The 22048-nt window shown below is 38.3% G+C and overlaps 2 protein-coding genes and 1 non-coding gene across 5 annotated transcripts; 1 reads left to right on the top strand and 2 right to left on the bottom strand.

Moving 5' to 3' along the window:
• The first annotated feature begins 108 nt into the window (after positions 1 to 108).
• LOC7492781 (uncharacterized) lies at positions 109 to 5650 on the top strand. 3 transcript variants are annotated; one of them, XR_002977824.2, is made up of 6 exons: positions 122 to 2573; positions 2804 to 3444; positions 3814 to 4023; positions 4504 to 4727; positions 4880 to 5105; positions 5177 to 5650. XR_002977824.2 is itself a non-coding variant. In XM_002320830.4 (5 exons), the coding sequence occupies exons 1-5, from the start codon at positions 251 to 253 to the stop codon at positions 4920 to 4922; spliced, it is 3441 nt and encodes a 1146-aa protein (XP_002320866.1). In that variant the 5' UTR covers positions 122 to 250; the 3' UTR covers positions 4923 to 5650. The 3 variants fall into 3 exon arrangements, 2 of the variants coding, with proteins under 2 accessions (XP_052303203.1, XP_002320866.1); XM_002320830.4 differs by having other exon boundaries at positions 4880 to 5650; XM_052447243.1 differs by lacking the exon at positions 3814 to 4023 and having other exon boundaries at positions 109 to 2573; positions 4880 to 5650.
• A 1762-nt stretch (positions 5651 to 7412) lies between these two features.
• LOC7492780 (phosphatidylinositol 4-kinase gamma 4) lies at positions 7413 to 10152 on the bottom strand. The gene is made up of 2 exons (XM_002320166.4): positions 8304 to 10152; positions 7413 to 8030 (listed from the first exon to the last, which is right to left on the bottom strand). Exons 1-2 carry the CDS (start codon positions 9690 to 9692, stop codon positions 7644 to 7646), a joined length of 1776 nt encoding a protein of 591 aa, XP_002320202.4. The 5' UTR covers positions 9693 to 10152; the 3' UTR covers positions 7413 to 7643.
• A 10258-nt stretch (positions 10153 to 20410) lies between these two features.
• TRNAA-CGC (transfer RNA alanine (anticodon CGC)) lies at positions 20411 to 20483 on the bottom strand. The gene has a single exon. It is a non-coding gene; the product is annotated as a tRNA-Ala (tRNA).
• Between the last annotated feature and the right edge of the window lie 1565 nt (positions 20484 to 22048).

Raw genomic sequence — 22048 nt, 5'->3', positions numbered from 1 at the left:
ACACGGTGACCTCACATAGAAACAAGCTCATACTAATACTCCTGTTTTGGATGGAGGAGTAAGGGGTATTTTTAGAGGAGGCGAGTATGTAAAACGGCGTATAACCATGTCGTTCTGGAGGCGATGTGAAAAAGATAAAGGAAAATTATTTAAGGACAAACCATTTCTTTTTGTGCGAGGGAGGGGTTTTAGCGATGGCTTAAAAACCCAGAAAAATCTCTCTCTCCGATTTTAGTATTTTTCTTTATTAATGGAGCTTCTAAATCCTCCCCTTCCAAACAAACCTCTAGTTTTCTCTTCCACTTCCCTCTTCACTCCTAAATTCTCCATCAAAATTTGCAACACCAAAACCCCTTCCAAATTCCTCTCAATTCCATTCTGTTTACCGTTCTCTACCACCAGAAGAATCTTTCATGTTTCAGCTCATTTTGGTCGACCCGCTGGTAATCGCAGAAACTCACTTAGGAAAAAGCTCATTGATGGTCAACAGGTGCGTGAAAAGACTACTACTTTTCAAAATCATAGCTATGGTTTTGAGAACTCAGAATTTAGCTTTGATAATGGAAATAATTCTGTTGAGAATTTGGATCGTGTTAGTGTAAAAGAGAGTGATTTTGGTAATGGGTTTGATGTTGATAAATCAGACAGTTTAATAGGAGGGCAAAACAAATTGGAAAAAATGGGTGATTCTGTTTTGCTGAGTAAGTTGGACAAGTGGGTCGATCAGTATAGTAAAGATACCGCGTATTGGGGTACTGGGTCTGCTCCCATTTTCACTGTTTTTCATGATTTAGAAGGGAATGTGAAGAGGGTTTTAGTTAACGAGGATGAGATTTTAAAGAGAAGCGGAAATGAGAAGCGAGAAGTTGGGGATTTGACGGAGGAGAATTCAAAAATCTTGTATGCGAAAGGTTTAGCTAGAGAGATGGAGAGGGGTGGAAATGTGATTCCTAGGAATAGTTCTGTTGCCAAGTTTGTTGTTGATAGGGTGGAGTCTCGGTTTTTTAACAGAATTCATGGTGTTGTTCATCAACAGGAGTTTATTCCTGTGGTCTCGAGAGTTGGGACGATGGTGTTTTGTGGTTTTGTTGCGATTTGGGCTGTGAAGAAGTTATTCAGTTTTGGAAATAAGGAGGAGCAATGCACGGAGTTGGAAAAGGAAATGATGAGGAGAAAGATGAAGTCTAGAAAGGAGAGAGAGATGTTGGAGAAGGGTAGAGTTGGAGTTGTTCAAGAATCTTTGGAACCACCAATGGTGTTGACGGAAAGGCCTAAGCTGGATAAGCAAGAATTGATGAAAAATATATTCAAAGCAAAGGCAGCGTCAAAAAATGAATTGCTTTTGGTGGATTCTTCTAATTCTCAAACTACTAATGCAATGGATTTTGATCGTGAAATCCAGACAATTAGGGAAATGGCAAAGCAAGTCCGGGAGAGTGAAACTAGAGAACTCAACAAGGGTATGGAAGAAAAGCAACCTGTGAATGAGGAGCCATTCAGTGAGATGCAGATAGTTGAAGAGCACAAAGAGGTTGCAAGTTTTCCTAGTGAAACTCATAATAAAGATTCAGTAGACAGAAGGGATGTGGATGTAATTATAGTGAAGAAAAAATTAAATGAAACGGAGAGTGATGATACTGGATACCATCCTAAGCTATCTGCTGAAGAGAACAAGGTCATGCAAGAATCTGGCACTTCAAGTATAAATTTTTCAGATGACAGGGAAACAATGGTCCGTGGAGATGTTATCCATTCTTTTGTTCCTGATGGTGATTCATGCAAGTCAAATAACAGGTCTATTAGGCCAAAACCAAGGGTTATACGGTCTGTCAAAGAAGCTAGGGAGTTTCTTGCCAAAAAAGGTGTCAAACATATCCAAGAACCACAATTTATTGCAGTGCAGGAAAGTACTTCTGTGTTGGGGATTCCTGATGACGAAGAATTCAGTGGGAAAACAAGCCGAAGAGGGGCAGTGGAAGAAAAGGTGTCTGAACCAATCATTTCAGGCAGAATATCAGAGTCTGGGCCTGCTGCAAATGCATGTGAAGACTTAACTCGTAAGGAGAAGGAATTTGTTCCAGCCAAGAATGACAATTCCAAGAACCAACAGGGAGTGCATGATCTTCAAAAGCCCAGAACTTCCTTAAACCACGGCATTAATGGCAGCATTACAGAGAGAAGACAGTCTGTAGGGACAGAAAACTGGATCGAGAAAAATTTTGACGAAGTTGAACCCATAGTAAAGAAGATTGGGGAGGGATTTAGGGAAAACTACAAGGTTGCGAAAGAGATAGCAAGTCAACACCCGAATTCAAGTATTGATATAACACAGCTTGAGTATAGTCAAAATGATAATGAACTCGAGTGGATGAAAGATGATGGTCTTAGAGACATTGTTTTTCGAGTTAGAGAAAACGAGTTAGCGGGGCGAGATCCATTTTATCAGATGGATGCTGAAGACAAACTTAAATTCTTCAAAGGTCTTGAGAAGAAAGTTGAGAAAGAGAATGAAAAGTTGGTTCAAGTGCATGAATATCTCCACTCAAGCATTGAAAATCTTGATTATGGAGCAGGTAGTTAATTGTTCTTAGACGATGTTATTTCTTTACTTTTCATGTTATGAATTAAATGGACCCTTTCACAGAGAAAATGATTAAATTTTGAAATTTAGATCAGTTAGATAGCCGGTTAAGCATTTCCCTCACCTTGTGTAATTTGGTTAAGTTTAACGCCACATGTTATGAAAAGCACTTTCAGAATTTTTTATAGAACTTGAGCTAATGTTATGTTCTGCTTTCTCCAGATGGTATCAGCTTATATGATTCCCCAGAAAAAATTATACCAAGATGGAAAGGGCCACCGTTAGAGAAGAATCCTCAGTTCCTTAACAACTTCCTTGAACAACAGAATGCAATTGCCGCCACAAATGCTGGTACGTCTTACCCTGTGAAGAAAGACGAAGACAACTTACTTCAGAAATCAAATAAATCATCAGTTGATGAGAGTGTTGGCACTTCTTTGCCAAACTATGCTTCAAAGAAGTTAAGCTGCATGGATTCAAAAAACTCAAAGGTAGTTATAGAAGGAAGTGATGGCTCTGTTAGATCTGGTAAAAAATCAGGAAAGGAATATTGGCAACACACGAAGAAATGGTCTCGTGGGTTCTTGGAATCTTATAATGCAGAGTCAGATCCAGAAGTTAAATCTACTATGAAGGATATTGGGAAGGATTTGGATCGATGGATAACTGAAGAGGAAATACAGGAAGCAGCTGATCTGATGACCAAACTACCAGAAAGAAATAAGTTAATAGAAAAGAAAATCACCAAGCTAAAAAGAGAAATGGAATTGTTTGGACCACAAGCTGTGGTGAGCAAGTACCGTGAATATGCAGAAGAGAAAGAAGAAGATTACTTATGGTGGTTAGATCTTCCACATGTTCTGGTGAGTGTGTAATATTCATTTGCTGTTCTTTTCTGTGGTTGTCGAAGTTTTGTGACATTCAAACAAAGAAGGTAGGCATGTCAGGATAATTTTTCTTTTTTGGTGCTAATGCACGTTAAGATGATAATACTGCGTTAAACTGATTATTGTTTTGCTCCTTATCCTAAGTATACTTTTTAAGATAACATTTATGTGATGCACTTCTTAGTATTCTGATTTTATCTTTACTTTGGTACATGATTTGGCATCAGATATCATGTAAGATAAACATTATTCTTTGTTTGCTGATACTACATGGTCCATTAAAGATCATGTACATGACATTGTATGCATGCATGATCGTTAATTACTTGGGTTTCTTTGTGCCAGTGCATTGAATTATACACAATTGAAAATGGGGAGCAGAAAATAGGATTTTATTCATTGGAGATGGCTGCAGATCTTGAATTGGAACCAAAACCATGTCACGTGATCGCATTTGAGGATGCTGGTGATTGCAAAAACCTTTGTTGCATTATTCAGGCTCACATGGATATGGTTGGAACTGGCCATGCCTTTGTGGTTCCAAGGCCACCCAAGGTAAAGGTTTTCTGTTTCCAAATATAAAAATTCCCGTTCTTGACCGAATCATGAAGTTGAAGAGAGAGAGGATAAAGCATGGTCCATTTTAGTGGTAAAAGGGATCTAGCCTGCTAAAATGGATCTACCATTTGAGCATTTGTGTATTTGCAAGTGTTGCATCCACGATTCTCTGTATGCATCCATAAAGGTTTTTCTGAGTTCTACACTTGGAGTCCAGAAGAATATCATCTGCACTCGCAACTAATAAACCAAAAATTTGGATGAAAACAATCCTGTCCACAACACCTTTGCGCTTTTTAGTTATTTTGTTCTGTAGGTTGAGAATATATCAAGACTGCTGACTGCAAGATGTCTGATTTTGTTTTTAATTCCATGTAGAAAGGTTATGGGGTTGTGTTTTCTTGTTCATGAATCCTTTACTGCTTTGATGTGAAAATCTTGTTTTCTGTCCTTTTAAACTTGGTTTATCTTTGATAGGATGCCTTTCGGGAAGCCAAAGCAAATGGTTTTGGCGTTACTGTCATCAGGAAAGGGGAGCTACAGCTGAATGTTGACCAGATGCTAGAAGAGGTTGAAGAACAAGTTGCTGAAATTGGTAGCAAGATATACCATGACAAGCTCATGGGAGAGCGATCTGTCGATATAAACTCGCTAATGAAAGGTGTCTTAGGTGTTGGTGGCCAAGCAACCAGGTCAAGAAGGTACTTCTGATTCTGGCTTATGTCGCAGCCACAAAATAGATTTGAAAAATTTGAGGATGGTGTCCTGAGGGACAAGATAACAAAACGTTTTGAATAATTTTGCCAAAAAAAAAAAGGGCCCTTTTTGTGTTTCCTAATTGTTCTGTTTTCAGGAGAAGGTCGAAGCGAAAGCTGAGGAAGCCTGGCAAGAAATGAAGATTTCAGCCTAACCATGAGATTCAGTGACGGGTAACAGCGATTAACTGCTTAAGAAGTCAAGGACCCCGTGGAGCCTTTTATAACGTGTATCACACAGCTACAGGCAGAGGAATCTTCTCCGATCCTGCTTACTCGTGATCCCATATTCTTCCAAAATCAGTCTGTTTCAGCGTGTTGCAGGTACATGAAATTGTAAAGATGGTGGGGAAATCTTTGGCATCGAGCTCTTATAGTCTTTTTGTATGGCATAGGTCCAATTCTACTCCTTTTTGCCTCTGAAGATGGATTTGGACATGGCTGGAGCTGGTGCTAATCCATACTTCCTTGTTACCTCAATCCACTTTCAATAAAGAATCTCTTTCACTTGGGTTCTCAAGTTTGCATGAATATGCACCATAAGGACTGTTCTGCCTCTGTAGCACCTGACATTGCTTTGGTAGTTTGGTTTAGTGACCCATAGAGATGATAATTTCACTCGAACCTGATGTATACTGACTCAAACCGGTAGAATATTTTATGGATAATTCAGGTTCAAGTAAAACCCAAAAGAAAAAATCAGGTTTCAGAAGTGTAATGGATAGAACTCTGCCTTATTAAACTTGACTTGAGATTTATTTGTTCTTAAAGTTTGAAATATCAGGTTTCATTATGTTCTTAAAGTTTGTAATGGATACTATATTTATGTTATTAGCCATGTATATAGAAAGTTCAGGTTTTCTCTTTTAGTCGTCTACTCTCATCATCTCTATCCTCCGTTTCTCTCTCTTCTCTCGGCCATTTGCCTTTTTGAACTGCATTTCTGTTGCAGGTTGATTGAGGAGATGGGGATGAATGAGAAGAGAAAAGAAGAATCAACTACTAATTTTAAAAAAATGGATGAGAAGAGAAAAGAAGAATCAACAACAGATTTTAAAAAAAATGGCCGTTACATTTTTTTTTATTGCTCGCAGCGTTTTATCTTCTTTTTTAGCTACAAGAATTGCCACGTGTGACCATCTTAGCAATATTAGAGAATTCCTGGAATATAGGAGTGTACTACTGTCACTTGCAGCTAAAAGTTTGTACCAGAACAGGGAGAGTGGAGAGAAAAAAATCACAATGAATGAATGTTAAGGAGGATTCGGGTGAATAACTCCTGTCATTTACTATTTTATCCATTCTTCTTCTCCTTCAAGAAGTATTTTATACAAATATAAATAATTTTTATAGCTCAAATATTCATATTTATGACCATTATATTCAGATTTAATTTTTAATTTATGGTGGTTAATTAAAGATTGAATGTTAAGAATTAATTCTAACCTTTTAACTTTTAAAATTCATTATAAAAAAGAGGTTAAAAAAAGAGTTTAAATAAGGTTTTTTAGTTTTTTTTTATACTTTTCTTTACTTTATATTTTAATGTTTTCTTCTAGTTCTAAGTTTAGAGTTTAGTTTCATTTTATTGAAAGATATTTGAGTTATATAATCTCTAGTTCAAATATCTTGGTTTAGAAGTGCATTTAAACGAAGGTGGTGATGTTGAAATCTTGAAAAATATATTACAAACATTCTAATTGCATAAATGAGGAGAGACAAATGATTTATTATTGACAACAATAAAAAATTTATTACTCTAAAGTGTTTCAATAAATAAGTACCTTCATTTGTTTTAATTTAAACATAAATATTTTTATTATTAATATGCATGCTAGAACTTTAAATTAATATTAATATCAATTATAAGTTTGGATACATGTTTAATTCTAACTGTGACCAGGAGCTGGTGAATTAGAAATCTTTTTTGAACCTTACTGGGTTTTCCCAAAATTGTAAATGTGATGATAAATGCCTTGTTCTACAATATCAGCAGCCAATCCAAATGTTCAAAATGGATGCGCCATAGCAGCTGACTTGCCCACTTGATTCTGATCTCTGATGGCAGCAACATTGGTATGAAAACTCAAGGAATCTTCTGTAATGAACTTGGATCCAACACCTGCTATGATTGCTGAGCTGATCTTAAATTGGTACTATGGATGCACTTATATTTGCATCAAACGATTGTTTATGGGCATAGAGAATCAAAAGGAGAAATGATAAAGATCAGAGAACAGAGATTCCTGCACAAAGCTTCAATAATGTAAAACGAAAGCCACCACAAGAAACATTGAATGCTGCTTCTCGTAAAAGGTTAGGGTGATTAGTACTTGTCCAACGCTATCACCACATTTTAGTGGAGACACGCTTTCAGCACTAACTATGTCCTCTACCAGCTGATTATTCTGGGGAATACAATTTTCCAGAAGAAACGATTGAAGAAGAGCCGACACGTTCACAGAAACAAAATACAGAGAAGACAAGACAAGCTCGCACCTGCTCCATAACTCCCAACACTAAATATAAACACAGCATAATTTACAAGTTGACAAACATCATCAATCATATATTTACATAAAAAAACTGGAGAAAGAACATAACTGAGAAATTTTTCGTCCTCAATACCAGTTGAAAAAGAAAAATACTTTAAAATGTGTCATATCCATCATAAAGAATCACGACCATTCTTTGGTCCAATCAGAAAACATCCAACTAATTGTCATGAAAGAATATGAAATCAATGATGAAATGAAGGTAATCTACTTCAATGAAATATACAGACAATGGAGGGACCCTGCCATGCATATGTACAATGACGCATGTACATATTCACGAATATACCCATGTAATCCACACAATTCAGAAATTTAATTCAGCAATCTCATCAAGGCGGCGATCCATGATATGTGATACTGTTTCAAGGAATAGAGCTTCACTTGTTATGGGAAGCGTGGAATCCTGTGCTTCTTGGACAATCTCCTCAATAATAGATTCCTTCTTCAAGGTCTCTCTGCACATTATACTTCCAATGGCAAAAGGGGTGAGCCCCCTCTCCACTCCTTTCTTCAGGAGCATGGTGGATATGCGGAGAGTGCGTGCACATTCAACTGGCATGTCCCATCCATGAAACTTCAGAAGGGCGATATCCTCTTCAGCATCCAGTGATTTTATGTAGTCAATGGTCTTGGAGTCATAAGGTTGACGAGCTTGGGGCCAATAAAGCCATTCAAATGTGCAGTCTTCAAACTGCAGGAAGCAAAAACTACATGATTATGTTTGGAAAAACTGAGCAGCAAACAACTAATATATTATGCTGATAATAATAATGCTAGTGGAGAGCCCAACCATAAACTGCTGCAATTGAAATGACATCTTTCATGGCAAACTCAAATCAGATGAACCAAAACAGAAAAAAGAATAATAATGAAACAAGCAAGAATTAAATCTAAAGAGAGAGATGACATAAATGAAGTAGGTGAAAGCAACAGATACATGGTGTAAAGCAGATTGCAAACTTACACTTTCAGGCAAGCAATATCCATGATCAATTGGAATCAGCACAGTCTGGCCATCTTCTTGATCTTTGCCCAACAAAATATTCCCAGCATGCCTATCTGCGTTGGCCATCCTAATATCCAATACAGAGATTTTATGGACTTCCTTCAATGGGAAAGCCCCAGGTCCCATATCCTCACAGCTTCCATTGTTCTCCATAAACATCTGCAGGGACCCAATCTTGATGGTTACACCTTCTGGATGGTTGAAACCTTTGTGCAAGCACTTGATCATAAGTGTAGACGGGACCCCAGCAAAGCCCTTACTTCCACCAAACAAAGATCTGCGTCCACTCTCTGGATGATCCAGAATGTAAGCTGCAACTTCCCTGAAAGCTCCTTCTCCAACTCTTGTACCTTTTTTCAAACCTTCACCATCTGAAGACAATGGCAGCCCTCGAGGGTTGTTCACAGCCATAGGTTCCTCGTCAAGTGGCTTAAAAACAGAAACAAACCTCGCTCCATATGAATCCTGCATGAAATAAGCCCCTCCTGTACCCTCCATAGACCTGATCGGGTCAAATCCAACATCCAATCCATCAATGGTAGCATTAACCATATCCCAGATTGCAGAGGGAAATTCAATTTTGGGATTAACAATAATTGGCTCCAATGAAAAATCCCTATCAGGAGGCTTTCTCGGTACAATCCCTCTATCAACTTCATAACCTCTCCTATCATTCTCTTCACTAGTGTCATATTGTCTGCTAACATTCTCTCTATCATTCAATCTTGACGCGACAATATCCAATTCAAAATTCTTCTCCACGGGCCTAGCCCTAACTTTTGATGATTTCCTCACTAACAAATGAATTGCTGCATCATTGTTATTATTATTATATCTACATACATCATCAATCAGTCTTTGATCCTCAAGCGGCTCCCCCTCGCAAACAACCTCTTGCTCATCAAGATCATCAAATTCCTTCTCTTTCTTTGCAATCTGTTGCTTCACATATCCAACATCCCTCCCTCGCTCCACATAAAATGTCAACTGTTTCCCACTTGTAGTCCTAACATTTATAACCTGAAGATCCGAAAGCCTAAGAACCAAATGCAGAACATTCCCATCCGTGACCCCATAATCACGAACAAGGGAATTGCTCCGGGCAAGCTCCCGGCCTCCACACACCAATTTTTGGTTCTTTACAACAAACCCCTTATAAGATTGAATCCGTAACTTCACGGATTCAATAGAATCAGACTTTAGCACCCGCATTGGCATTACAGATCCCGAAACAGAGAGATAAATCAAAATCGACTCATCAGGGGACGGAACCGGTTTCCCACTCATGCAATTAAAGGAAAGAGCAGGTTCACTTTGAATTGGACTTAAAGCCACACCTGAAGACATCTTTTTTCTCTTTTTTTTTTTAAATTTATTTACTTGCAAAATGAGATTTTTTGTACAAAAGATTTGGATTTTATGGGAACCCAATACACACAAGATCAGAAGAAATTACCCATTTTCTCTTTAATGACCACCTAATTAATATTTAGATGATCAAAAAACAACACTAGAATAGGAAACTAAAGAATAGGGCTTTGGATTGAGGTCTAATCGATTAAGATTAGAGCAAAATCAGGGTTTGGTGATTAGGGGATCATGAAAAGAAATCAATTACTGCGGAGACATAAAAGAACAGAGACATATCGAGAGAGAGAGAGATGGGGATTCTTACCAGGACTGTAAGAACCGAAGAGGAAGGAGGAGGAAATGGAGCTTTAAAATTTTCGACTGTCTAAGATTGATGTGTTTGTTAACGTGAAAAGAGGGAAATCCAGCTAGCCTCGGCCTTGAGAGATATAAGAGAGAAGAAGAAAACGCGCGTGTAGCCGCCTGTGCCTTTTTGACAGCGACTAAGGTTTTGGGTATTTTGGTCAATTAAGCTAAAGAAAAGAGCGAATTTTCCTCTACTATATTATATAATATATACTAACTATTATTATTATTATTATTATTAGTTTTTTACTATCATGCTATACCTACTAGCTACCAGTCTAGTGGAGGTGGAGCTCGAGCTGTTGTTCACTTGTCGTTCTTACTGTGGAGTGCTCTCCAAGTTTAAAAAACACACAACCATGACCCAAGTTTTCAAGATTTTTTTAGGTAGTGTGATGTGATAAATATTGTTTTTAAAAGTTTGTTATTTAAAAATATATATTAAAATAATAAATTTTTTATTTTTAAAAATTTAATTTTGATATTAATATATTAAAATAATCTAAAATTATTTTTAAAAAAATATAGTTGTACCACACAAACAAATATTACTTTAATCATTGAATATTTTGATTTATATTGCTGGTGAAGACATTATTTAAGTATTTTTTGTATAACAAAGTTAAATCTCTTTCAAGTTAATTTTTAAGCCAGCCAAATTAATATATTCAACAAAAATATCAAATTCATTTTACCAAAATTCAAATTCAAATAGATTGATTTCAGAGAAAGCATTAAGATCTAATTTAAGGCATATATCTTATTCAAAGTTAAACTCGAGCCAATTTTTCATATTATATATGTTAGTTAATATTAGTTTATGTTTTTTAAAGTATTTTTTATTTGAAAAATTATTAAATTAATACTTTAAAATAATTTTAATATATTAATTTTTTAAAAAACTTTAAAAATATTATTTTAATATATTTTCAACTAAAAATCACTTAAAAAAAATAAAGATACTATATTATCAAACACATTGCATTTTGATTTTGATGAGTTTTTTTTTTTTAGTTTAACGTGGGTGTCCGGATCAGCTTGCGCGTACCTCGACTAATCCCACGGGCCCTGAAGTTAACGACCATGTAAGCCTCCAGTAGCCATCATATGAGCAACCACAGGGTTCGAACCTGAGACCACAGAGGGAGCAAACCTCTTGATCCCAAGCTCTTACCACTGGGCCACCACCTAGATAATTTTGATGAGTTTTTACTTGCTCTCCTATTGGTTAAAGTTGCTGAGGATTTTTTTTTATTTAACAATTATTTACTTCTATACTCTTTTTTTTTTTAAAAAAAAAAAACATTGTCCAATAAGAAAAACCCTAATGCGCTTAGCGGGACACGTGCATAGACATGTTCGTTAGTGGACACGTATAGCGTTTGTATGACTATATTTCTTAAAACATCTTCTAGAGACACGCGTCTTCTATTTGACTTTTACTAGCGTTACGGAAACAGAGACAGAGAGATATTGACGAATAGGATTTGAACACATGTATGGTCAAAGATTACTGCCAGGACCACTCCATTCACGGACGTGGAGAAACGTCACAGGTAAACCTTGAGGACTTTCAAATGCAGGAATTCGACGACAAATTTTGCTGTTCTCAAGAATCTGCCGATTTTCTGGCATTTGGAATTGTCCTCTTTCCTGGAAAGATCCCTTTCATTTTTCTGTAGTGAGAGAAAGACTTGAAAAGTAGAGAATGAGGTCTGAGCCTAGCCTAGGAGTGTTTGTTTTGGAAATGCACGTTTACACAATACAGCACTTGTACTACGACCAGGCAGGAAGTTAACAAAAAGCAATTCTTGTGCAGAAAGCGCAGCAGAGAAACATTATTCATTTGAACAGTGTAACAATGAAATAGTATTTCACATGTTATATGGTCTATTAGTTATTATGAAAATAAATAGGCATCTTTTTATTTTTTTTATATGTGAAATGATATTATTGCTCTTAAAAAAACTCAATCAAATAGCTTCAAAATGCATTTTTAGATTTTTATTTTTTATAATATATTGAAGTGATTAAATTACCTTTAAAAATAAAATTTCTTTAACTAGACACAAGGGGCTCTTTCAGACTTTCATCTTGGCTTTTTTGTTATTATTAGGCATGAAAAGGGGTGATTTGATATTTTAACACATAAAAAAAAGTAATTACGTTGTGTGTTAGTGAGTAAGTCATCTCGTTGTATTTAGATGACGTGTGCGGCAGCTTACGAAGACAAAAAAAGGTCATCCTTGGTGTTTCTCGATACGTCATGGCAAGACCTCCATCAATGGGCGGCATGTGCAACTTAATTTTTTTTGGTTTGACGCCGATTGACTTTTTTCTTCTTTTTTTTTCTCCCCTTCTTGAATTCCATGCTTGGCCTTCAAAATTTTCACAACATCTCTTTAATTTTCTTTTCATTCCATGTTTTTTTAATTGCTATTTTTTTATTTTGACTAATTCATAAAATTTATTTTTTTCAATTGCATTCTCCTTCAGTTTTTTTTTTATATATTAAATTTGATCCTTATTTTTTTATTTGCTATTTATTTATTTGAGAAGATTTTTATTTTTTTTACAATTTCACCATACATTTTTTTTTCATATCATATTTTACTCTTATTATTTTGATTGCTAATTTTTTTTACTTTGGTATTTTTTTTTTCCAATTTCATTATTTAACATTAACTGTTTAGGAATTGAACTTCTTGATTGAGCTCGGGTCTAAAATTTCACGGGTTGTGAATTTAAAAGATTAACTCAGGTTTAGAAAATTCGTCTGGATTACTTGATTATTTTTTTAAGCTCCTGTTTTTTCAATTTCATCCTTCATCATTTAATTTAATTAGAGATTGAGCTCTATTTTTTTAATTTGATTTCTATAGATTTTTTTTACTAATTTTTAAAATGATTTAAGTTATCTCGAGTATTTTTATTTGTCATTTTTTTGTTGAATATATATATTTTTTTAAAATGTTTTTAAATTAAGTTGTTGTTTTTTTATCATATTGTTACATTAAACTAGGTTTATTAAATTTAGTCATGTCAATGACTTGGGTTTCAGATTTTTATTGCTTCTTTAAAAACACTATTGTGGCGTGAGCATTTTTGTTTTTTAATTTAGAAAGAATTTGATCCGAGTCACAACGTAACACAAACCACCAATCTAGATGTACTTGAGTCAATTTTTTTTATAGTTGATTAAAATTAAGCTTTCTAATTTTTTTCTATTTGTATTCCACGAGGTTATCATAATCTCATGTAATAGATCACAAGTTTTATAATTAATCATAGTTAACATAAATTGATCTAATATATCACCATTTTAATATTTTTTTTATAAAAAATATACAAATTGATATATCTTCTTCTCAGTATTTGAATTTTTTCCGTATAATATACATTAGATTTTTCACTTTCTAACGTTTTTACATTTTTTTTTTAGAGGATTAGAACGAAAGCAAGGCTGACCCGGCAGCATACAAATTGAATAATTAATCCAAAGTCAAGGTAACTTGGTCTCGGATAACAACAAAATGGGGGTTGGCCCAAAATAAAGCAAGGCCCATGGTTATTCAATTATCGGACTCGGAGCAAGCATATCATGAGGCGCATCCAATGACTAAGCGGTCGAGTGACAGACCTGTCAGGTCAGGCTACTGGAGAACAATCAGATACATGAACTCAACAGGTCATTAATGGATGGTTCAGGGCAGTTAAACATGAGAATTGTTGTATCATCGACACAGAGCTAATCAAAACTGCCTGCAGAATCTGATTTTTGTTGGGTTGTTGCCATTGCATGTGCAGCAAATGGTTGGCACCGACCATTGACTATTGGCAGCCACCATTGTTGAATGAGCTGGAGACGGTGGCCACCATTATTGACCAAAGAACAAGTGGAGCTGCCATGGATGCCTATAAATAGAGGCATATGTTAGAGAGCAAAATGAGAGAGTTAAGAGAAGGAAAGTAGAGCCAAAGATGTGAGAGATGTAGGAGAGAGTGGGCTGCCAAGGCAGCCAGCAGTAGCTGCCATTGCAGCACTGAAAAGAGAGAAATAGAGTGAGGTTGAGAGTTGCCAAAGAGGGGATGATTCCTCCTCCTCTATTGTTGTAAATCTTGTTCTCTCCCTATATAATGCAATGGCTTCTCCCGTGGATGTAGGCAGTTTGCCGAACCACGTTAAATATTGTGTCAGTGTGCTTTACCTCCTATGAGCAAATATCAGAACATCACCGGTCGGAATTCCCTACAATTGGTATCAGAGCTTATGGTTTGAAGTGGTGTTTGATTTTTGCTCAAAAATGAAAGTTGTCAAAATTGTGTTTTGACCATACCACCGTGTAGAGGAGGAAGAGACGAAGCCACTGATGAAAACGGCGTCAAAATCGGACGTCGGACATGGCCGCACTCTCCATCACTCTCCGGCAAGGCGTCTGCCCACGCGCGCCACGCGCCTTCTTCACCCGGATGGGTTGACCCGACCCGAATACCAGTTGACCCGACCCATGTGACTGACCCGGATAAAGATGATGTCAGCATGTACAGTAGACATGCCAGGGATGACGTCATCCTGATGTAATTGTGACATCAGCATGCACAGTAGCATGCCATGTCATCGCCCAGTCAACAGCCATGTCAGCACAGTGGGACCACCTGCCACGTCATCAGCCGCGAGCCGAGCTGAGTTGAGCCGAGCCGAATGGAGCCGAGCCGAGGTGGAGCCGAGCCGCGAGCCGAGGGATACGATCCAGCGTAGCTGATCCTATGTGCAACTGAATCTGAGATTGAATCTGAGCCGTTTATCAGGCCAGAATTGTTTTGATCAAATCTTAGCCGTCTGAAATGCGATTTGGATGATTTCAGACTTGTTTTCAGCTAATTTGATCATTCTGGATGCAATGGTACGGTCCGATCGTTGAGATTGAGACTAGAAATGATGGTGGTGAAGTATTAAGAGAGATTGCCCGATCAGGAGGCATCTGAAGGTCATCGTGGTGGTCGATGGAGATGAAGAAGAAGAATCGCACATGTTTACCCAATTACATGTGCTGAACTGCTAAGTAGGGAGAAATTTTAATTGCCTTGAGGGAAGGCAAAATTGGGATACTCTGGACACCTGATCATGTGGATAATTTGAGGTGAAGAGTGGAAATTGATGAAGACCAATCTTGACGAATCTAAGAACTGGTAGTCTCGCCAGATGTTGAGAAATCAGGTATAAAACCGGGATACCCCAGATCACTTGTAAAGGAAAGCCGCAACAAAGCTAGCAAATGGTTGTATATACGAAAAGGCAGTACGGTGGATAGATACGTTCTAAGAAGTTCTGTCTAGGAGATTGGGTTTTAAGCGGGACCAGTGTGACCCCTCCAAATCTTTCCTGGGAACTTGCTTAGTTGAAGGATCATCCACACAGTACTATTTTTGTATATGTAACAGTTTGTAATGAAACTGTTGAAGACTAGCAAGATGACGGCACAAAGGAACAGTTGGGTTCCGTATGTTCAAGGATCTGATGGAGTGGTGATTTCTCCAAAGAAGTTAGATTCGATGACTGTAATTTCTCGAAGGGAGAATTGATGAAGACCCTGATAATGGAAGAGAAATACACAAGGAGATAAAGATTGGCACCCTATTTTGACTTGGATAAATGTTGTGACAGGATGAGCTGCTGTCAAACATAAAAGCAAAGAATAGGGAGACATCTGGAGAACCGAAATTGCATGAGAGCACACGGAGATTGTGCAGGAGTACCCGAAGGATCCAACGAGGGTACTGTAATGAGACAACAGATGCAAGGAGAAGAAGAGTTCCCAGATGAAGCTCAGAGCAGAGACTGTGTGAAAAGTTGTACAACAGGAAGTCTCTTGTGCTCTTGATAAAGGCAACAAGCGAGGACCTTTCCAATGCATGCAAGGATGGAAAGATGAGCTGTTGCAGAAGCACCTAATTAAGGGGGGCAACCGCCTATGATGAAAGGCGAAGACACCAAAGAGAGTTGGTGTGGGTGGAGCTATCAAGCAGAAAGGCATAGAAGCTCCAAACATAGAAAATGAGATGGAAGATTGCGAAGAGTGCACCGCAACTCTCTCTTTCTATGTGATCAGTGGCAGTGATCTCTCCCAAGTCCACATGGTGGTAGAGAATCTTGGAGCCACTGGAGACATCCCCGATGAAGGAGGATGTGATCGCTTCATGACGGACGGAGACACCTCAGGCAGAAGGTGTGTGGGCCATAAAACGAGCCCAAGTACAAACCGCCACATGACGATGAGCGGAGACACCTCAGGCAGAAGGTGTGTGGGCCATGAAACTAGCCCAAGTAGAAACCGCCGCATGACGACGAGCAGAGACACCTCAGGCAAAAAGGTGTGTGGGCCATGAAAGGAGCCCAAGTACAGACCACCTCATGACGACAGGCGGAGACACCTCGGATGGAAGGTGTGAGGACCATGATATGAGTCCAAGTTCAAACCGTCTCATGACGACAGACAGAGACACCTCAGGAGAAGGTGTGAGGGCCATGATAGGAGCCCAATTTCAGAACGCCCCAGAGCCAATGTGATGGCTGGATATAAGTGGACAAGTGTATAGCCAATGAAGAGGCTATGATGAGTATGAAGACAGATGCAAGATTGACTTTCATGGATATTGCCCCCATGCTAAAGATCAATGAGCTAGAAGACATTTGCCTTGGACAATAAGTGGATGGCTTGTGGAGCATTAAGACGCGACTGCTATGAAGGAGCAGAGGGCATGCGCAGGTTCCGGGAACAAGTTGACTCTTTTCAAGGTGGTGAGCTCAGTAAATGGCATTGTAATACTCAGAGTATGAAGACAGAAATGGATCAACCTTTAATGGGCTGCCCCCATGGTTAAAGGTGGAGAGCTACCTGGACTCTTGAGACTAAGAGCGGGAGACTCACGGAGAAGTAAGGCGTGGTTCCTAGGGAGAAACAGAGGGCAGACGCAACTCCGGGATGAGTAGACTCTTGGAAGAGTGGTGAGCTCGAGATCACATTAAAATACTGAATAACTGTCGCACTTGGAAATATTCGTTTGAGGGGGTGTTGTAAGCCTTGGTGTAAGGCTTGATAAATCATTCCGGGCCAAGCATGGTTGATATGCTTGAAGGGGGATGTTGTTCCAGAGACAAGCGTTAAACACTCTTCAGATGAGATATGACAAACCATCTGGTTGAAGTGATCCTTTGGAGTGAGCAAAGGGGTGCTTGGATGACTCTGGTGATTGAAAGGTTTGGCAAGTACCTGGAAACTTGGCCAAAGACGCTCTCAGAATGGTAAGCTTGGAAGAGCTGCAGAATGCAAGCATGTGCTAAAGAAGCAAAAGGACAATTGCCCACATGAATGGCAAAGGGGGTGATTGTTGGGTTGTTGCCATTGCATGTGCAGCAAATGGTTGGCACCGACCATTGACTATTGGCAGCCACCATTGTTGAATGAGCTGGAGACGGTGGCCACCATTATTGACCAAAGAACAAGTGGAGCTGCCATGGATGCCTATAAATAGAGGCATATGTTAGAGAGCAAAATGAGAGAGTTAAGAGAAGGAAAGTAGAGCCAAAGATGTGAGAGATGTAGGAGAGAGTGGGCTGCCAAGGCAGCCAGCAGTAGCTGCCATTGCAGCACTGAAAAGAGAGAAATAGAGTGAGGTTGAGAGTTGCCAAAGAGGGGATGATTCCTCCTCCTCTATTGTTGTAAATCTTGTTCTCTCCCTATATAATGCAATGGCTTCTCCCGTGGATGTAGGCAGTTTGCCGAACCACGTTAAATATTGTGTCAGTGTGCTTTACCTCCTATGAGCAAATATCAGAACATCACCGGTCGGAATTCCCTACAATTTTAGGTTACAATAAAGCAGCCTCGGCAACAAACACACGCTACCAAAATGCGAAGCGAAGCTCCAGCAAGAACTTGTGATGGGTATGTCCAAGAAGTTCCTCGAGCTTTCCTTGACTGATAAAATGACCTTGAAACAGGTCCTCAAAGATCATGTTAAGAACCTACGTGTTAGGGAAGGAAATGTACGAGTTAGTTCCATAAACGTGAAAGACAGGACCAAATCATTCTTCAATAAAGAAAAATGTTAAAGGCAGAAAGGATTGAAGTAGAAACTTCATGGAAATCCACATATGCGACGTCCTTTGCGATAAATGAGCAAAGAAAAATGGGTTTAAAAGGACCCGCTAGTCTTATTGGATCCTGAAATTTACCCATTTCCCTCGAGCGAATCAAGCCATTCATGATACCAATTGATCATGGGGGGAAGCGACACAGAAAATCAAACTCATTAAGCTTCCGACAGAGCTTTAAGCCAAATGAAGGATCCAATTTAGGAGCAGCACAGAAAACGATCAACTATTCAGTCCCAGCCAATGTTTGGGAAACAAGAACCACAATTATTAGAACTAAAGCTATGCAACAATAGAACACCATGCATAAAAAAATGTCAAATTTCACCTGCAAAAACAATCATTTCTCAACAAAGAATCAACAACAAAAGCAATGGAACAATAGAGCACTAAGCTTCAAAAACAGTAATTTCTTTTACCAACAAAACTCATACAGTACTTTTCAACAAGGCAAACATACTGGACATGAAAATTGGGTTTGCAGATACTGTTGCCACAAAAGGACTAATCTTTACTTCCTCATTCGATGTGATATTCAATAAAGCCAGCCCAAACGCTCCATTCAGAATATAATTCCCATTGTATTCACTCATTGCCTTTTCTGATTCATCACTGTATGCTTGTAACTGTGAAGCCCATTCTGTTGTGTTTCAATTTTGGCTTTACTGAGTACAAGAAACTTCTATTATTACCGTTTCTTGTTTTGGGTTTTGGTGATCTGAAGGGTTTTAATAAGAGAAACAAATTGGAGAGGTTTTGAGTTTGGTTAAATGAGTCAACTTGAAAAATGAGAAGAGGCTAGAATACAGGAGTTTGGTTGTTGGGTTTGTGGGAGTGAAGGAGAAATAGTTAAAGATGGGTTTGTTAAGTGTTAGGCAATTAAGAGTCCATGAGAGGAAGTATCCTATCATTCTATGACTCGGTTGTTGAGTTCAGTCTGCATTTCAGGAGAGCAAGGCCTAGACTCTAGAGAGGGAATGAGAGGCTGAGTTAGAGTTTGCATTTTGCAAACAGTAACACAGAGTGCCTGGCTTTTGACAAAAGGTAAATAATCTAATTTAAGGATGACCTCAAATAGGTCCCCCAACTAAGATAAGACGTTTGATTACATTCCTCTACTTTCAATTCAAGCAATGCTGCCCTGAAAGTATCCACAACAAAGCCGTTAAGAAGAGAAGCTCATTTTTGTCATGTTTCTTACGAATGTTGCACCTAAGACACAGAAAACAAGGTGGAATTCCATCAAGCTCACAATACATCACTCCTTAAGACACTTATAATAATGCACTCTATAAATCCTATTTTAAACTATTCCAAGAATCTAATTGAATTAGGTAAAATTATGGTTTATTTTTGGTATCCAAAATGAAACATCAACACGACACATGATAGAAACAAGCTCCCTACAGCAATGTCTTTTGGCCAATGTCAACATGGTTTGTGCAAGGAGCTCTATTCCAAAGTCTGTTGTCTATTGTTAAGTGTTTGAAGCCATTTCTTTGCAGAATTGGGGTGTAAAGATTCCAATCCATTTTCCTATTTTATCAATACCAGAGACAGATAAGTTAGCTGAATGGTGCTAATTACTCTCCTTTTCTTCATTCGGATAAATTGCTGGATGAGGATCCTGCAGTGATGCAGCGCTGTACCTTTCTTGCGAAGAGATTGGAGTTGTACAGAAGTGCCCAAGCAGAAATAGATTGCTGATTCTGTGATTCATGAATACTAATTCCTAGTACGTTGATAGGGAAGAGCAGATGGCTTTATGCATCGGCCGGCTTCTTAGCCAGTAGCCAACCTTTTCCTTCTTATAGTTCCTTCTTTTTTTTCTATCTATGGCAACTGGTATCAGTTCTGGGTGGTGGGTTGGCTTTTTAGTTTGTACACATACATGATCGGCTACAGTGAAGATGGTAATCTATCTCAGAGTCTCCGACATAGATTTAGATATCTCTGTGCAGGGGCATGAAATTATGCATGTCAACTAATCAAATGCTCATAGCCATTATTATCGGAGAGGAGTGCCGGTTTGAAACACCCACGTAACTACTACAACTTTAGCATCTGCATGGATATGTGGAATACTGAAAGTCCACTTCTGTTTTGTTTCTTCTGCGAGCACTCCTTTTCACTTGGCCCGTAGTTAGCCAGGGAGGGGGAAATAGAGAGAAAATAGGTTAAAAAAAAACCCAAATGGAGATGCGGGGAATCGAACCCCGTGCCTCTCGCATGCGAAGCGAGCGCTCTACCATATGAGCTACATCCCCAATCTACTCTGGTTGTTAATTTATATTATATCAACTAATAAACAACATAGATGTCACTGCTGGTTGAACCAATCTACAATTTTTCCTAATTCCCACGGTGGAGTAGGGTGCAGGAGTCCATGGAGCCCAATGCCAAATCTTTTGGTCGATTTGATCAGCAGTCCAACAATGCCGATGAATACAAATCGAAACTAGGATTTAAAATATAACACAAGACGATGATGCCAGGTGGTGATGATGAGACGAAGCCACCTGTATCCTTTGACCACTAACATTGTACAATTTGTTCAATAAATTCTGCCTCCCTATCCATGCACACACTGACACACCTCACATGACAATATCACAAAAGCGTACAGTTATACCGATGTAACATGAATTTAATTCCAAACTTGTTCCCTTCCTTCTTGCTGACAAAGAAAGTTGTCAGTATACATGCACTAACACCTGTGAAACAACACATAACATCATTCCTATTTTATGGCGAAGGAATGCCCTAAATCATTTATGTATGATACTAGTAACAATTAGTATGAAACTGTGGCCAAAAGAGTTTACAAGTACGCCTTCTGAAGATGGAGCAATGTTGTACAAAACCTTCCCCATCAGCTAAAACTTGTGCTAGCTTTGACAAAGAGCTTTAATTTGATGAAGACTCGTCAGGAAGATGGAGAAAACCAGCTTCTCTTCAACCTATCGATACCACGAGAGCTGCAGGTAATGGTGAGGAAGAAATAGCTCAAGAAGAAGAGCCATTAAGTCCAGCAGCATGCACGGTTGTTCCATGAACCAAAAGCTCAATGTCTACATCATTGCAATCATGGGGTGCAAGACCCGAATTGATCCAGATATCAATATTAAAGCCAATACTTGCCTTATACTTTGCTTAAGCACCTCGCTTCTCTAGTTTGCTGGAAACAACTAGAGATTATATCTTCTTTGCCTTTTTTTCATCTGAAAAAAAAATTAACCAACAGTTCTGTCAGTCACAATATTATATTCTCCAATTTTGTTTTTCAGAAATTGCATTTTGTTTTCTCTCCTCAGAAATATAAATTTATTGTTCTAATTACCTGTTAGGTCTATAGGATTTTTTTATAGAAAATGTAAAAGTATTTGTAATCAGATTGATCCCTGTGATGAAAGGAATTATAATTTATAATCAACCAAACTAAGAAATGGCAGGTTGTAGATGAGAAAATAACAAGAAAATGAAATGGGTTCGAACAAAGGTTGGTTAAGACAAGCATGTTATTGATCCTGAGCTAAACCAAAACATGGACTCACCAAAAGAGTTCATAGAAGACTACATCTCCAATCTCACCAAAACCACCATTGACAATCACAGCCTCTCTGGGACCTTCATCTCCTGAAGCGGTTGGAGTTTTCAGGATTCACCACTCTCCGGGGGATGGCACTTCTCTAATGTCTCCTCTATTGGCTTGTGCTCGACAAATTTCAGATCCTAGCGCTTTGCCTACTATTCCTGGAAAGAAGAAGAAGCAAAATGAGAATAAATATGGATGGTTTTGGAGAAGTGTTATGGCAGTTTTTTGGGGTTTACA

The sequence above is a fragment of the Populus trichocarpa genome, chromosome 14, assembly GCF_000002775.5.
Source record: "Populus trichocarpa isolate Nisqually-1 chromosome 14, P.trichocarpa_v4.1, whole genome shotgun sequence".
In the NCBI taxonomy this organism is placed as follows: domain Eukaryota; kingdom Viridiplantae; phylum Streptophyta; class Magnoliopsida; order Malpighiales; family Salicaceae; genus Populus; species Populus trichocarpa.
This window is presented reverse-complemented; position numbering and strand designations above follow the sequence as displayed.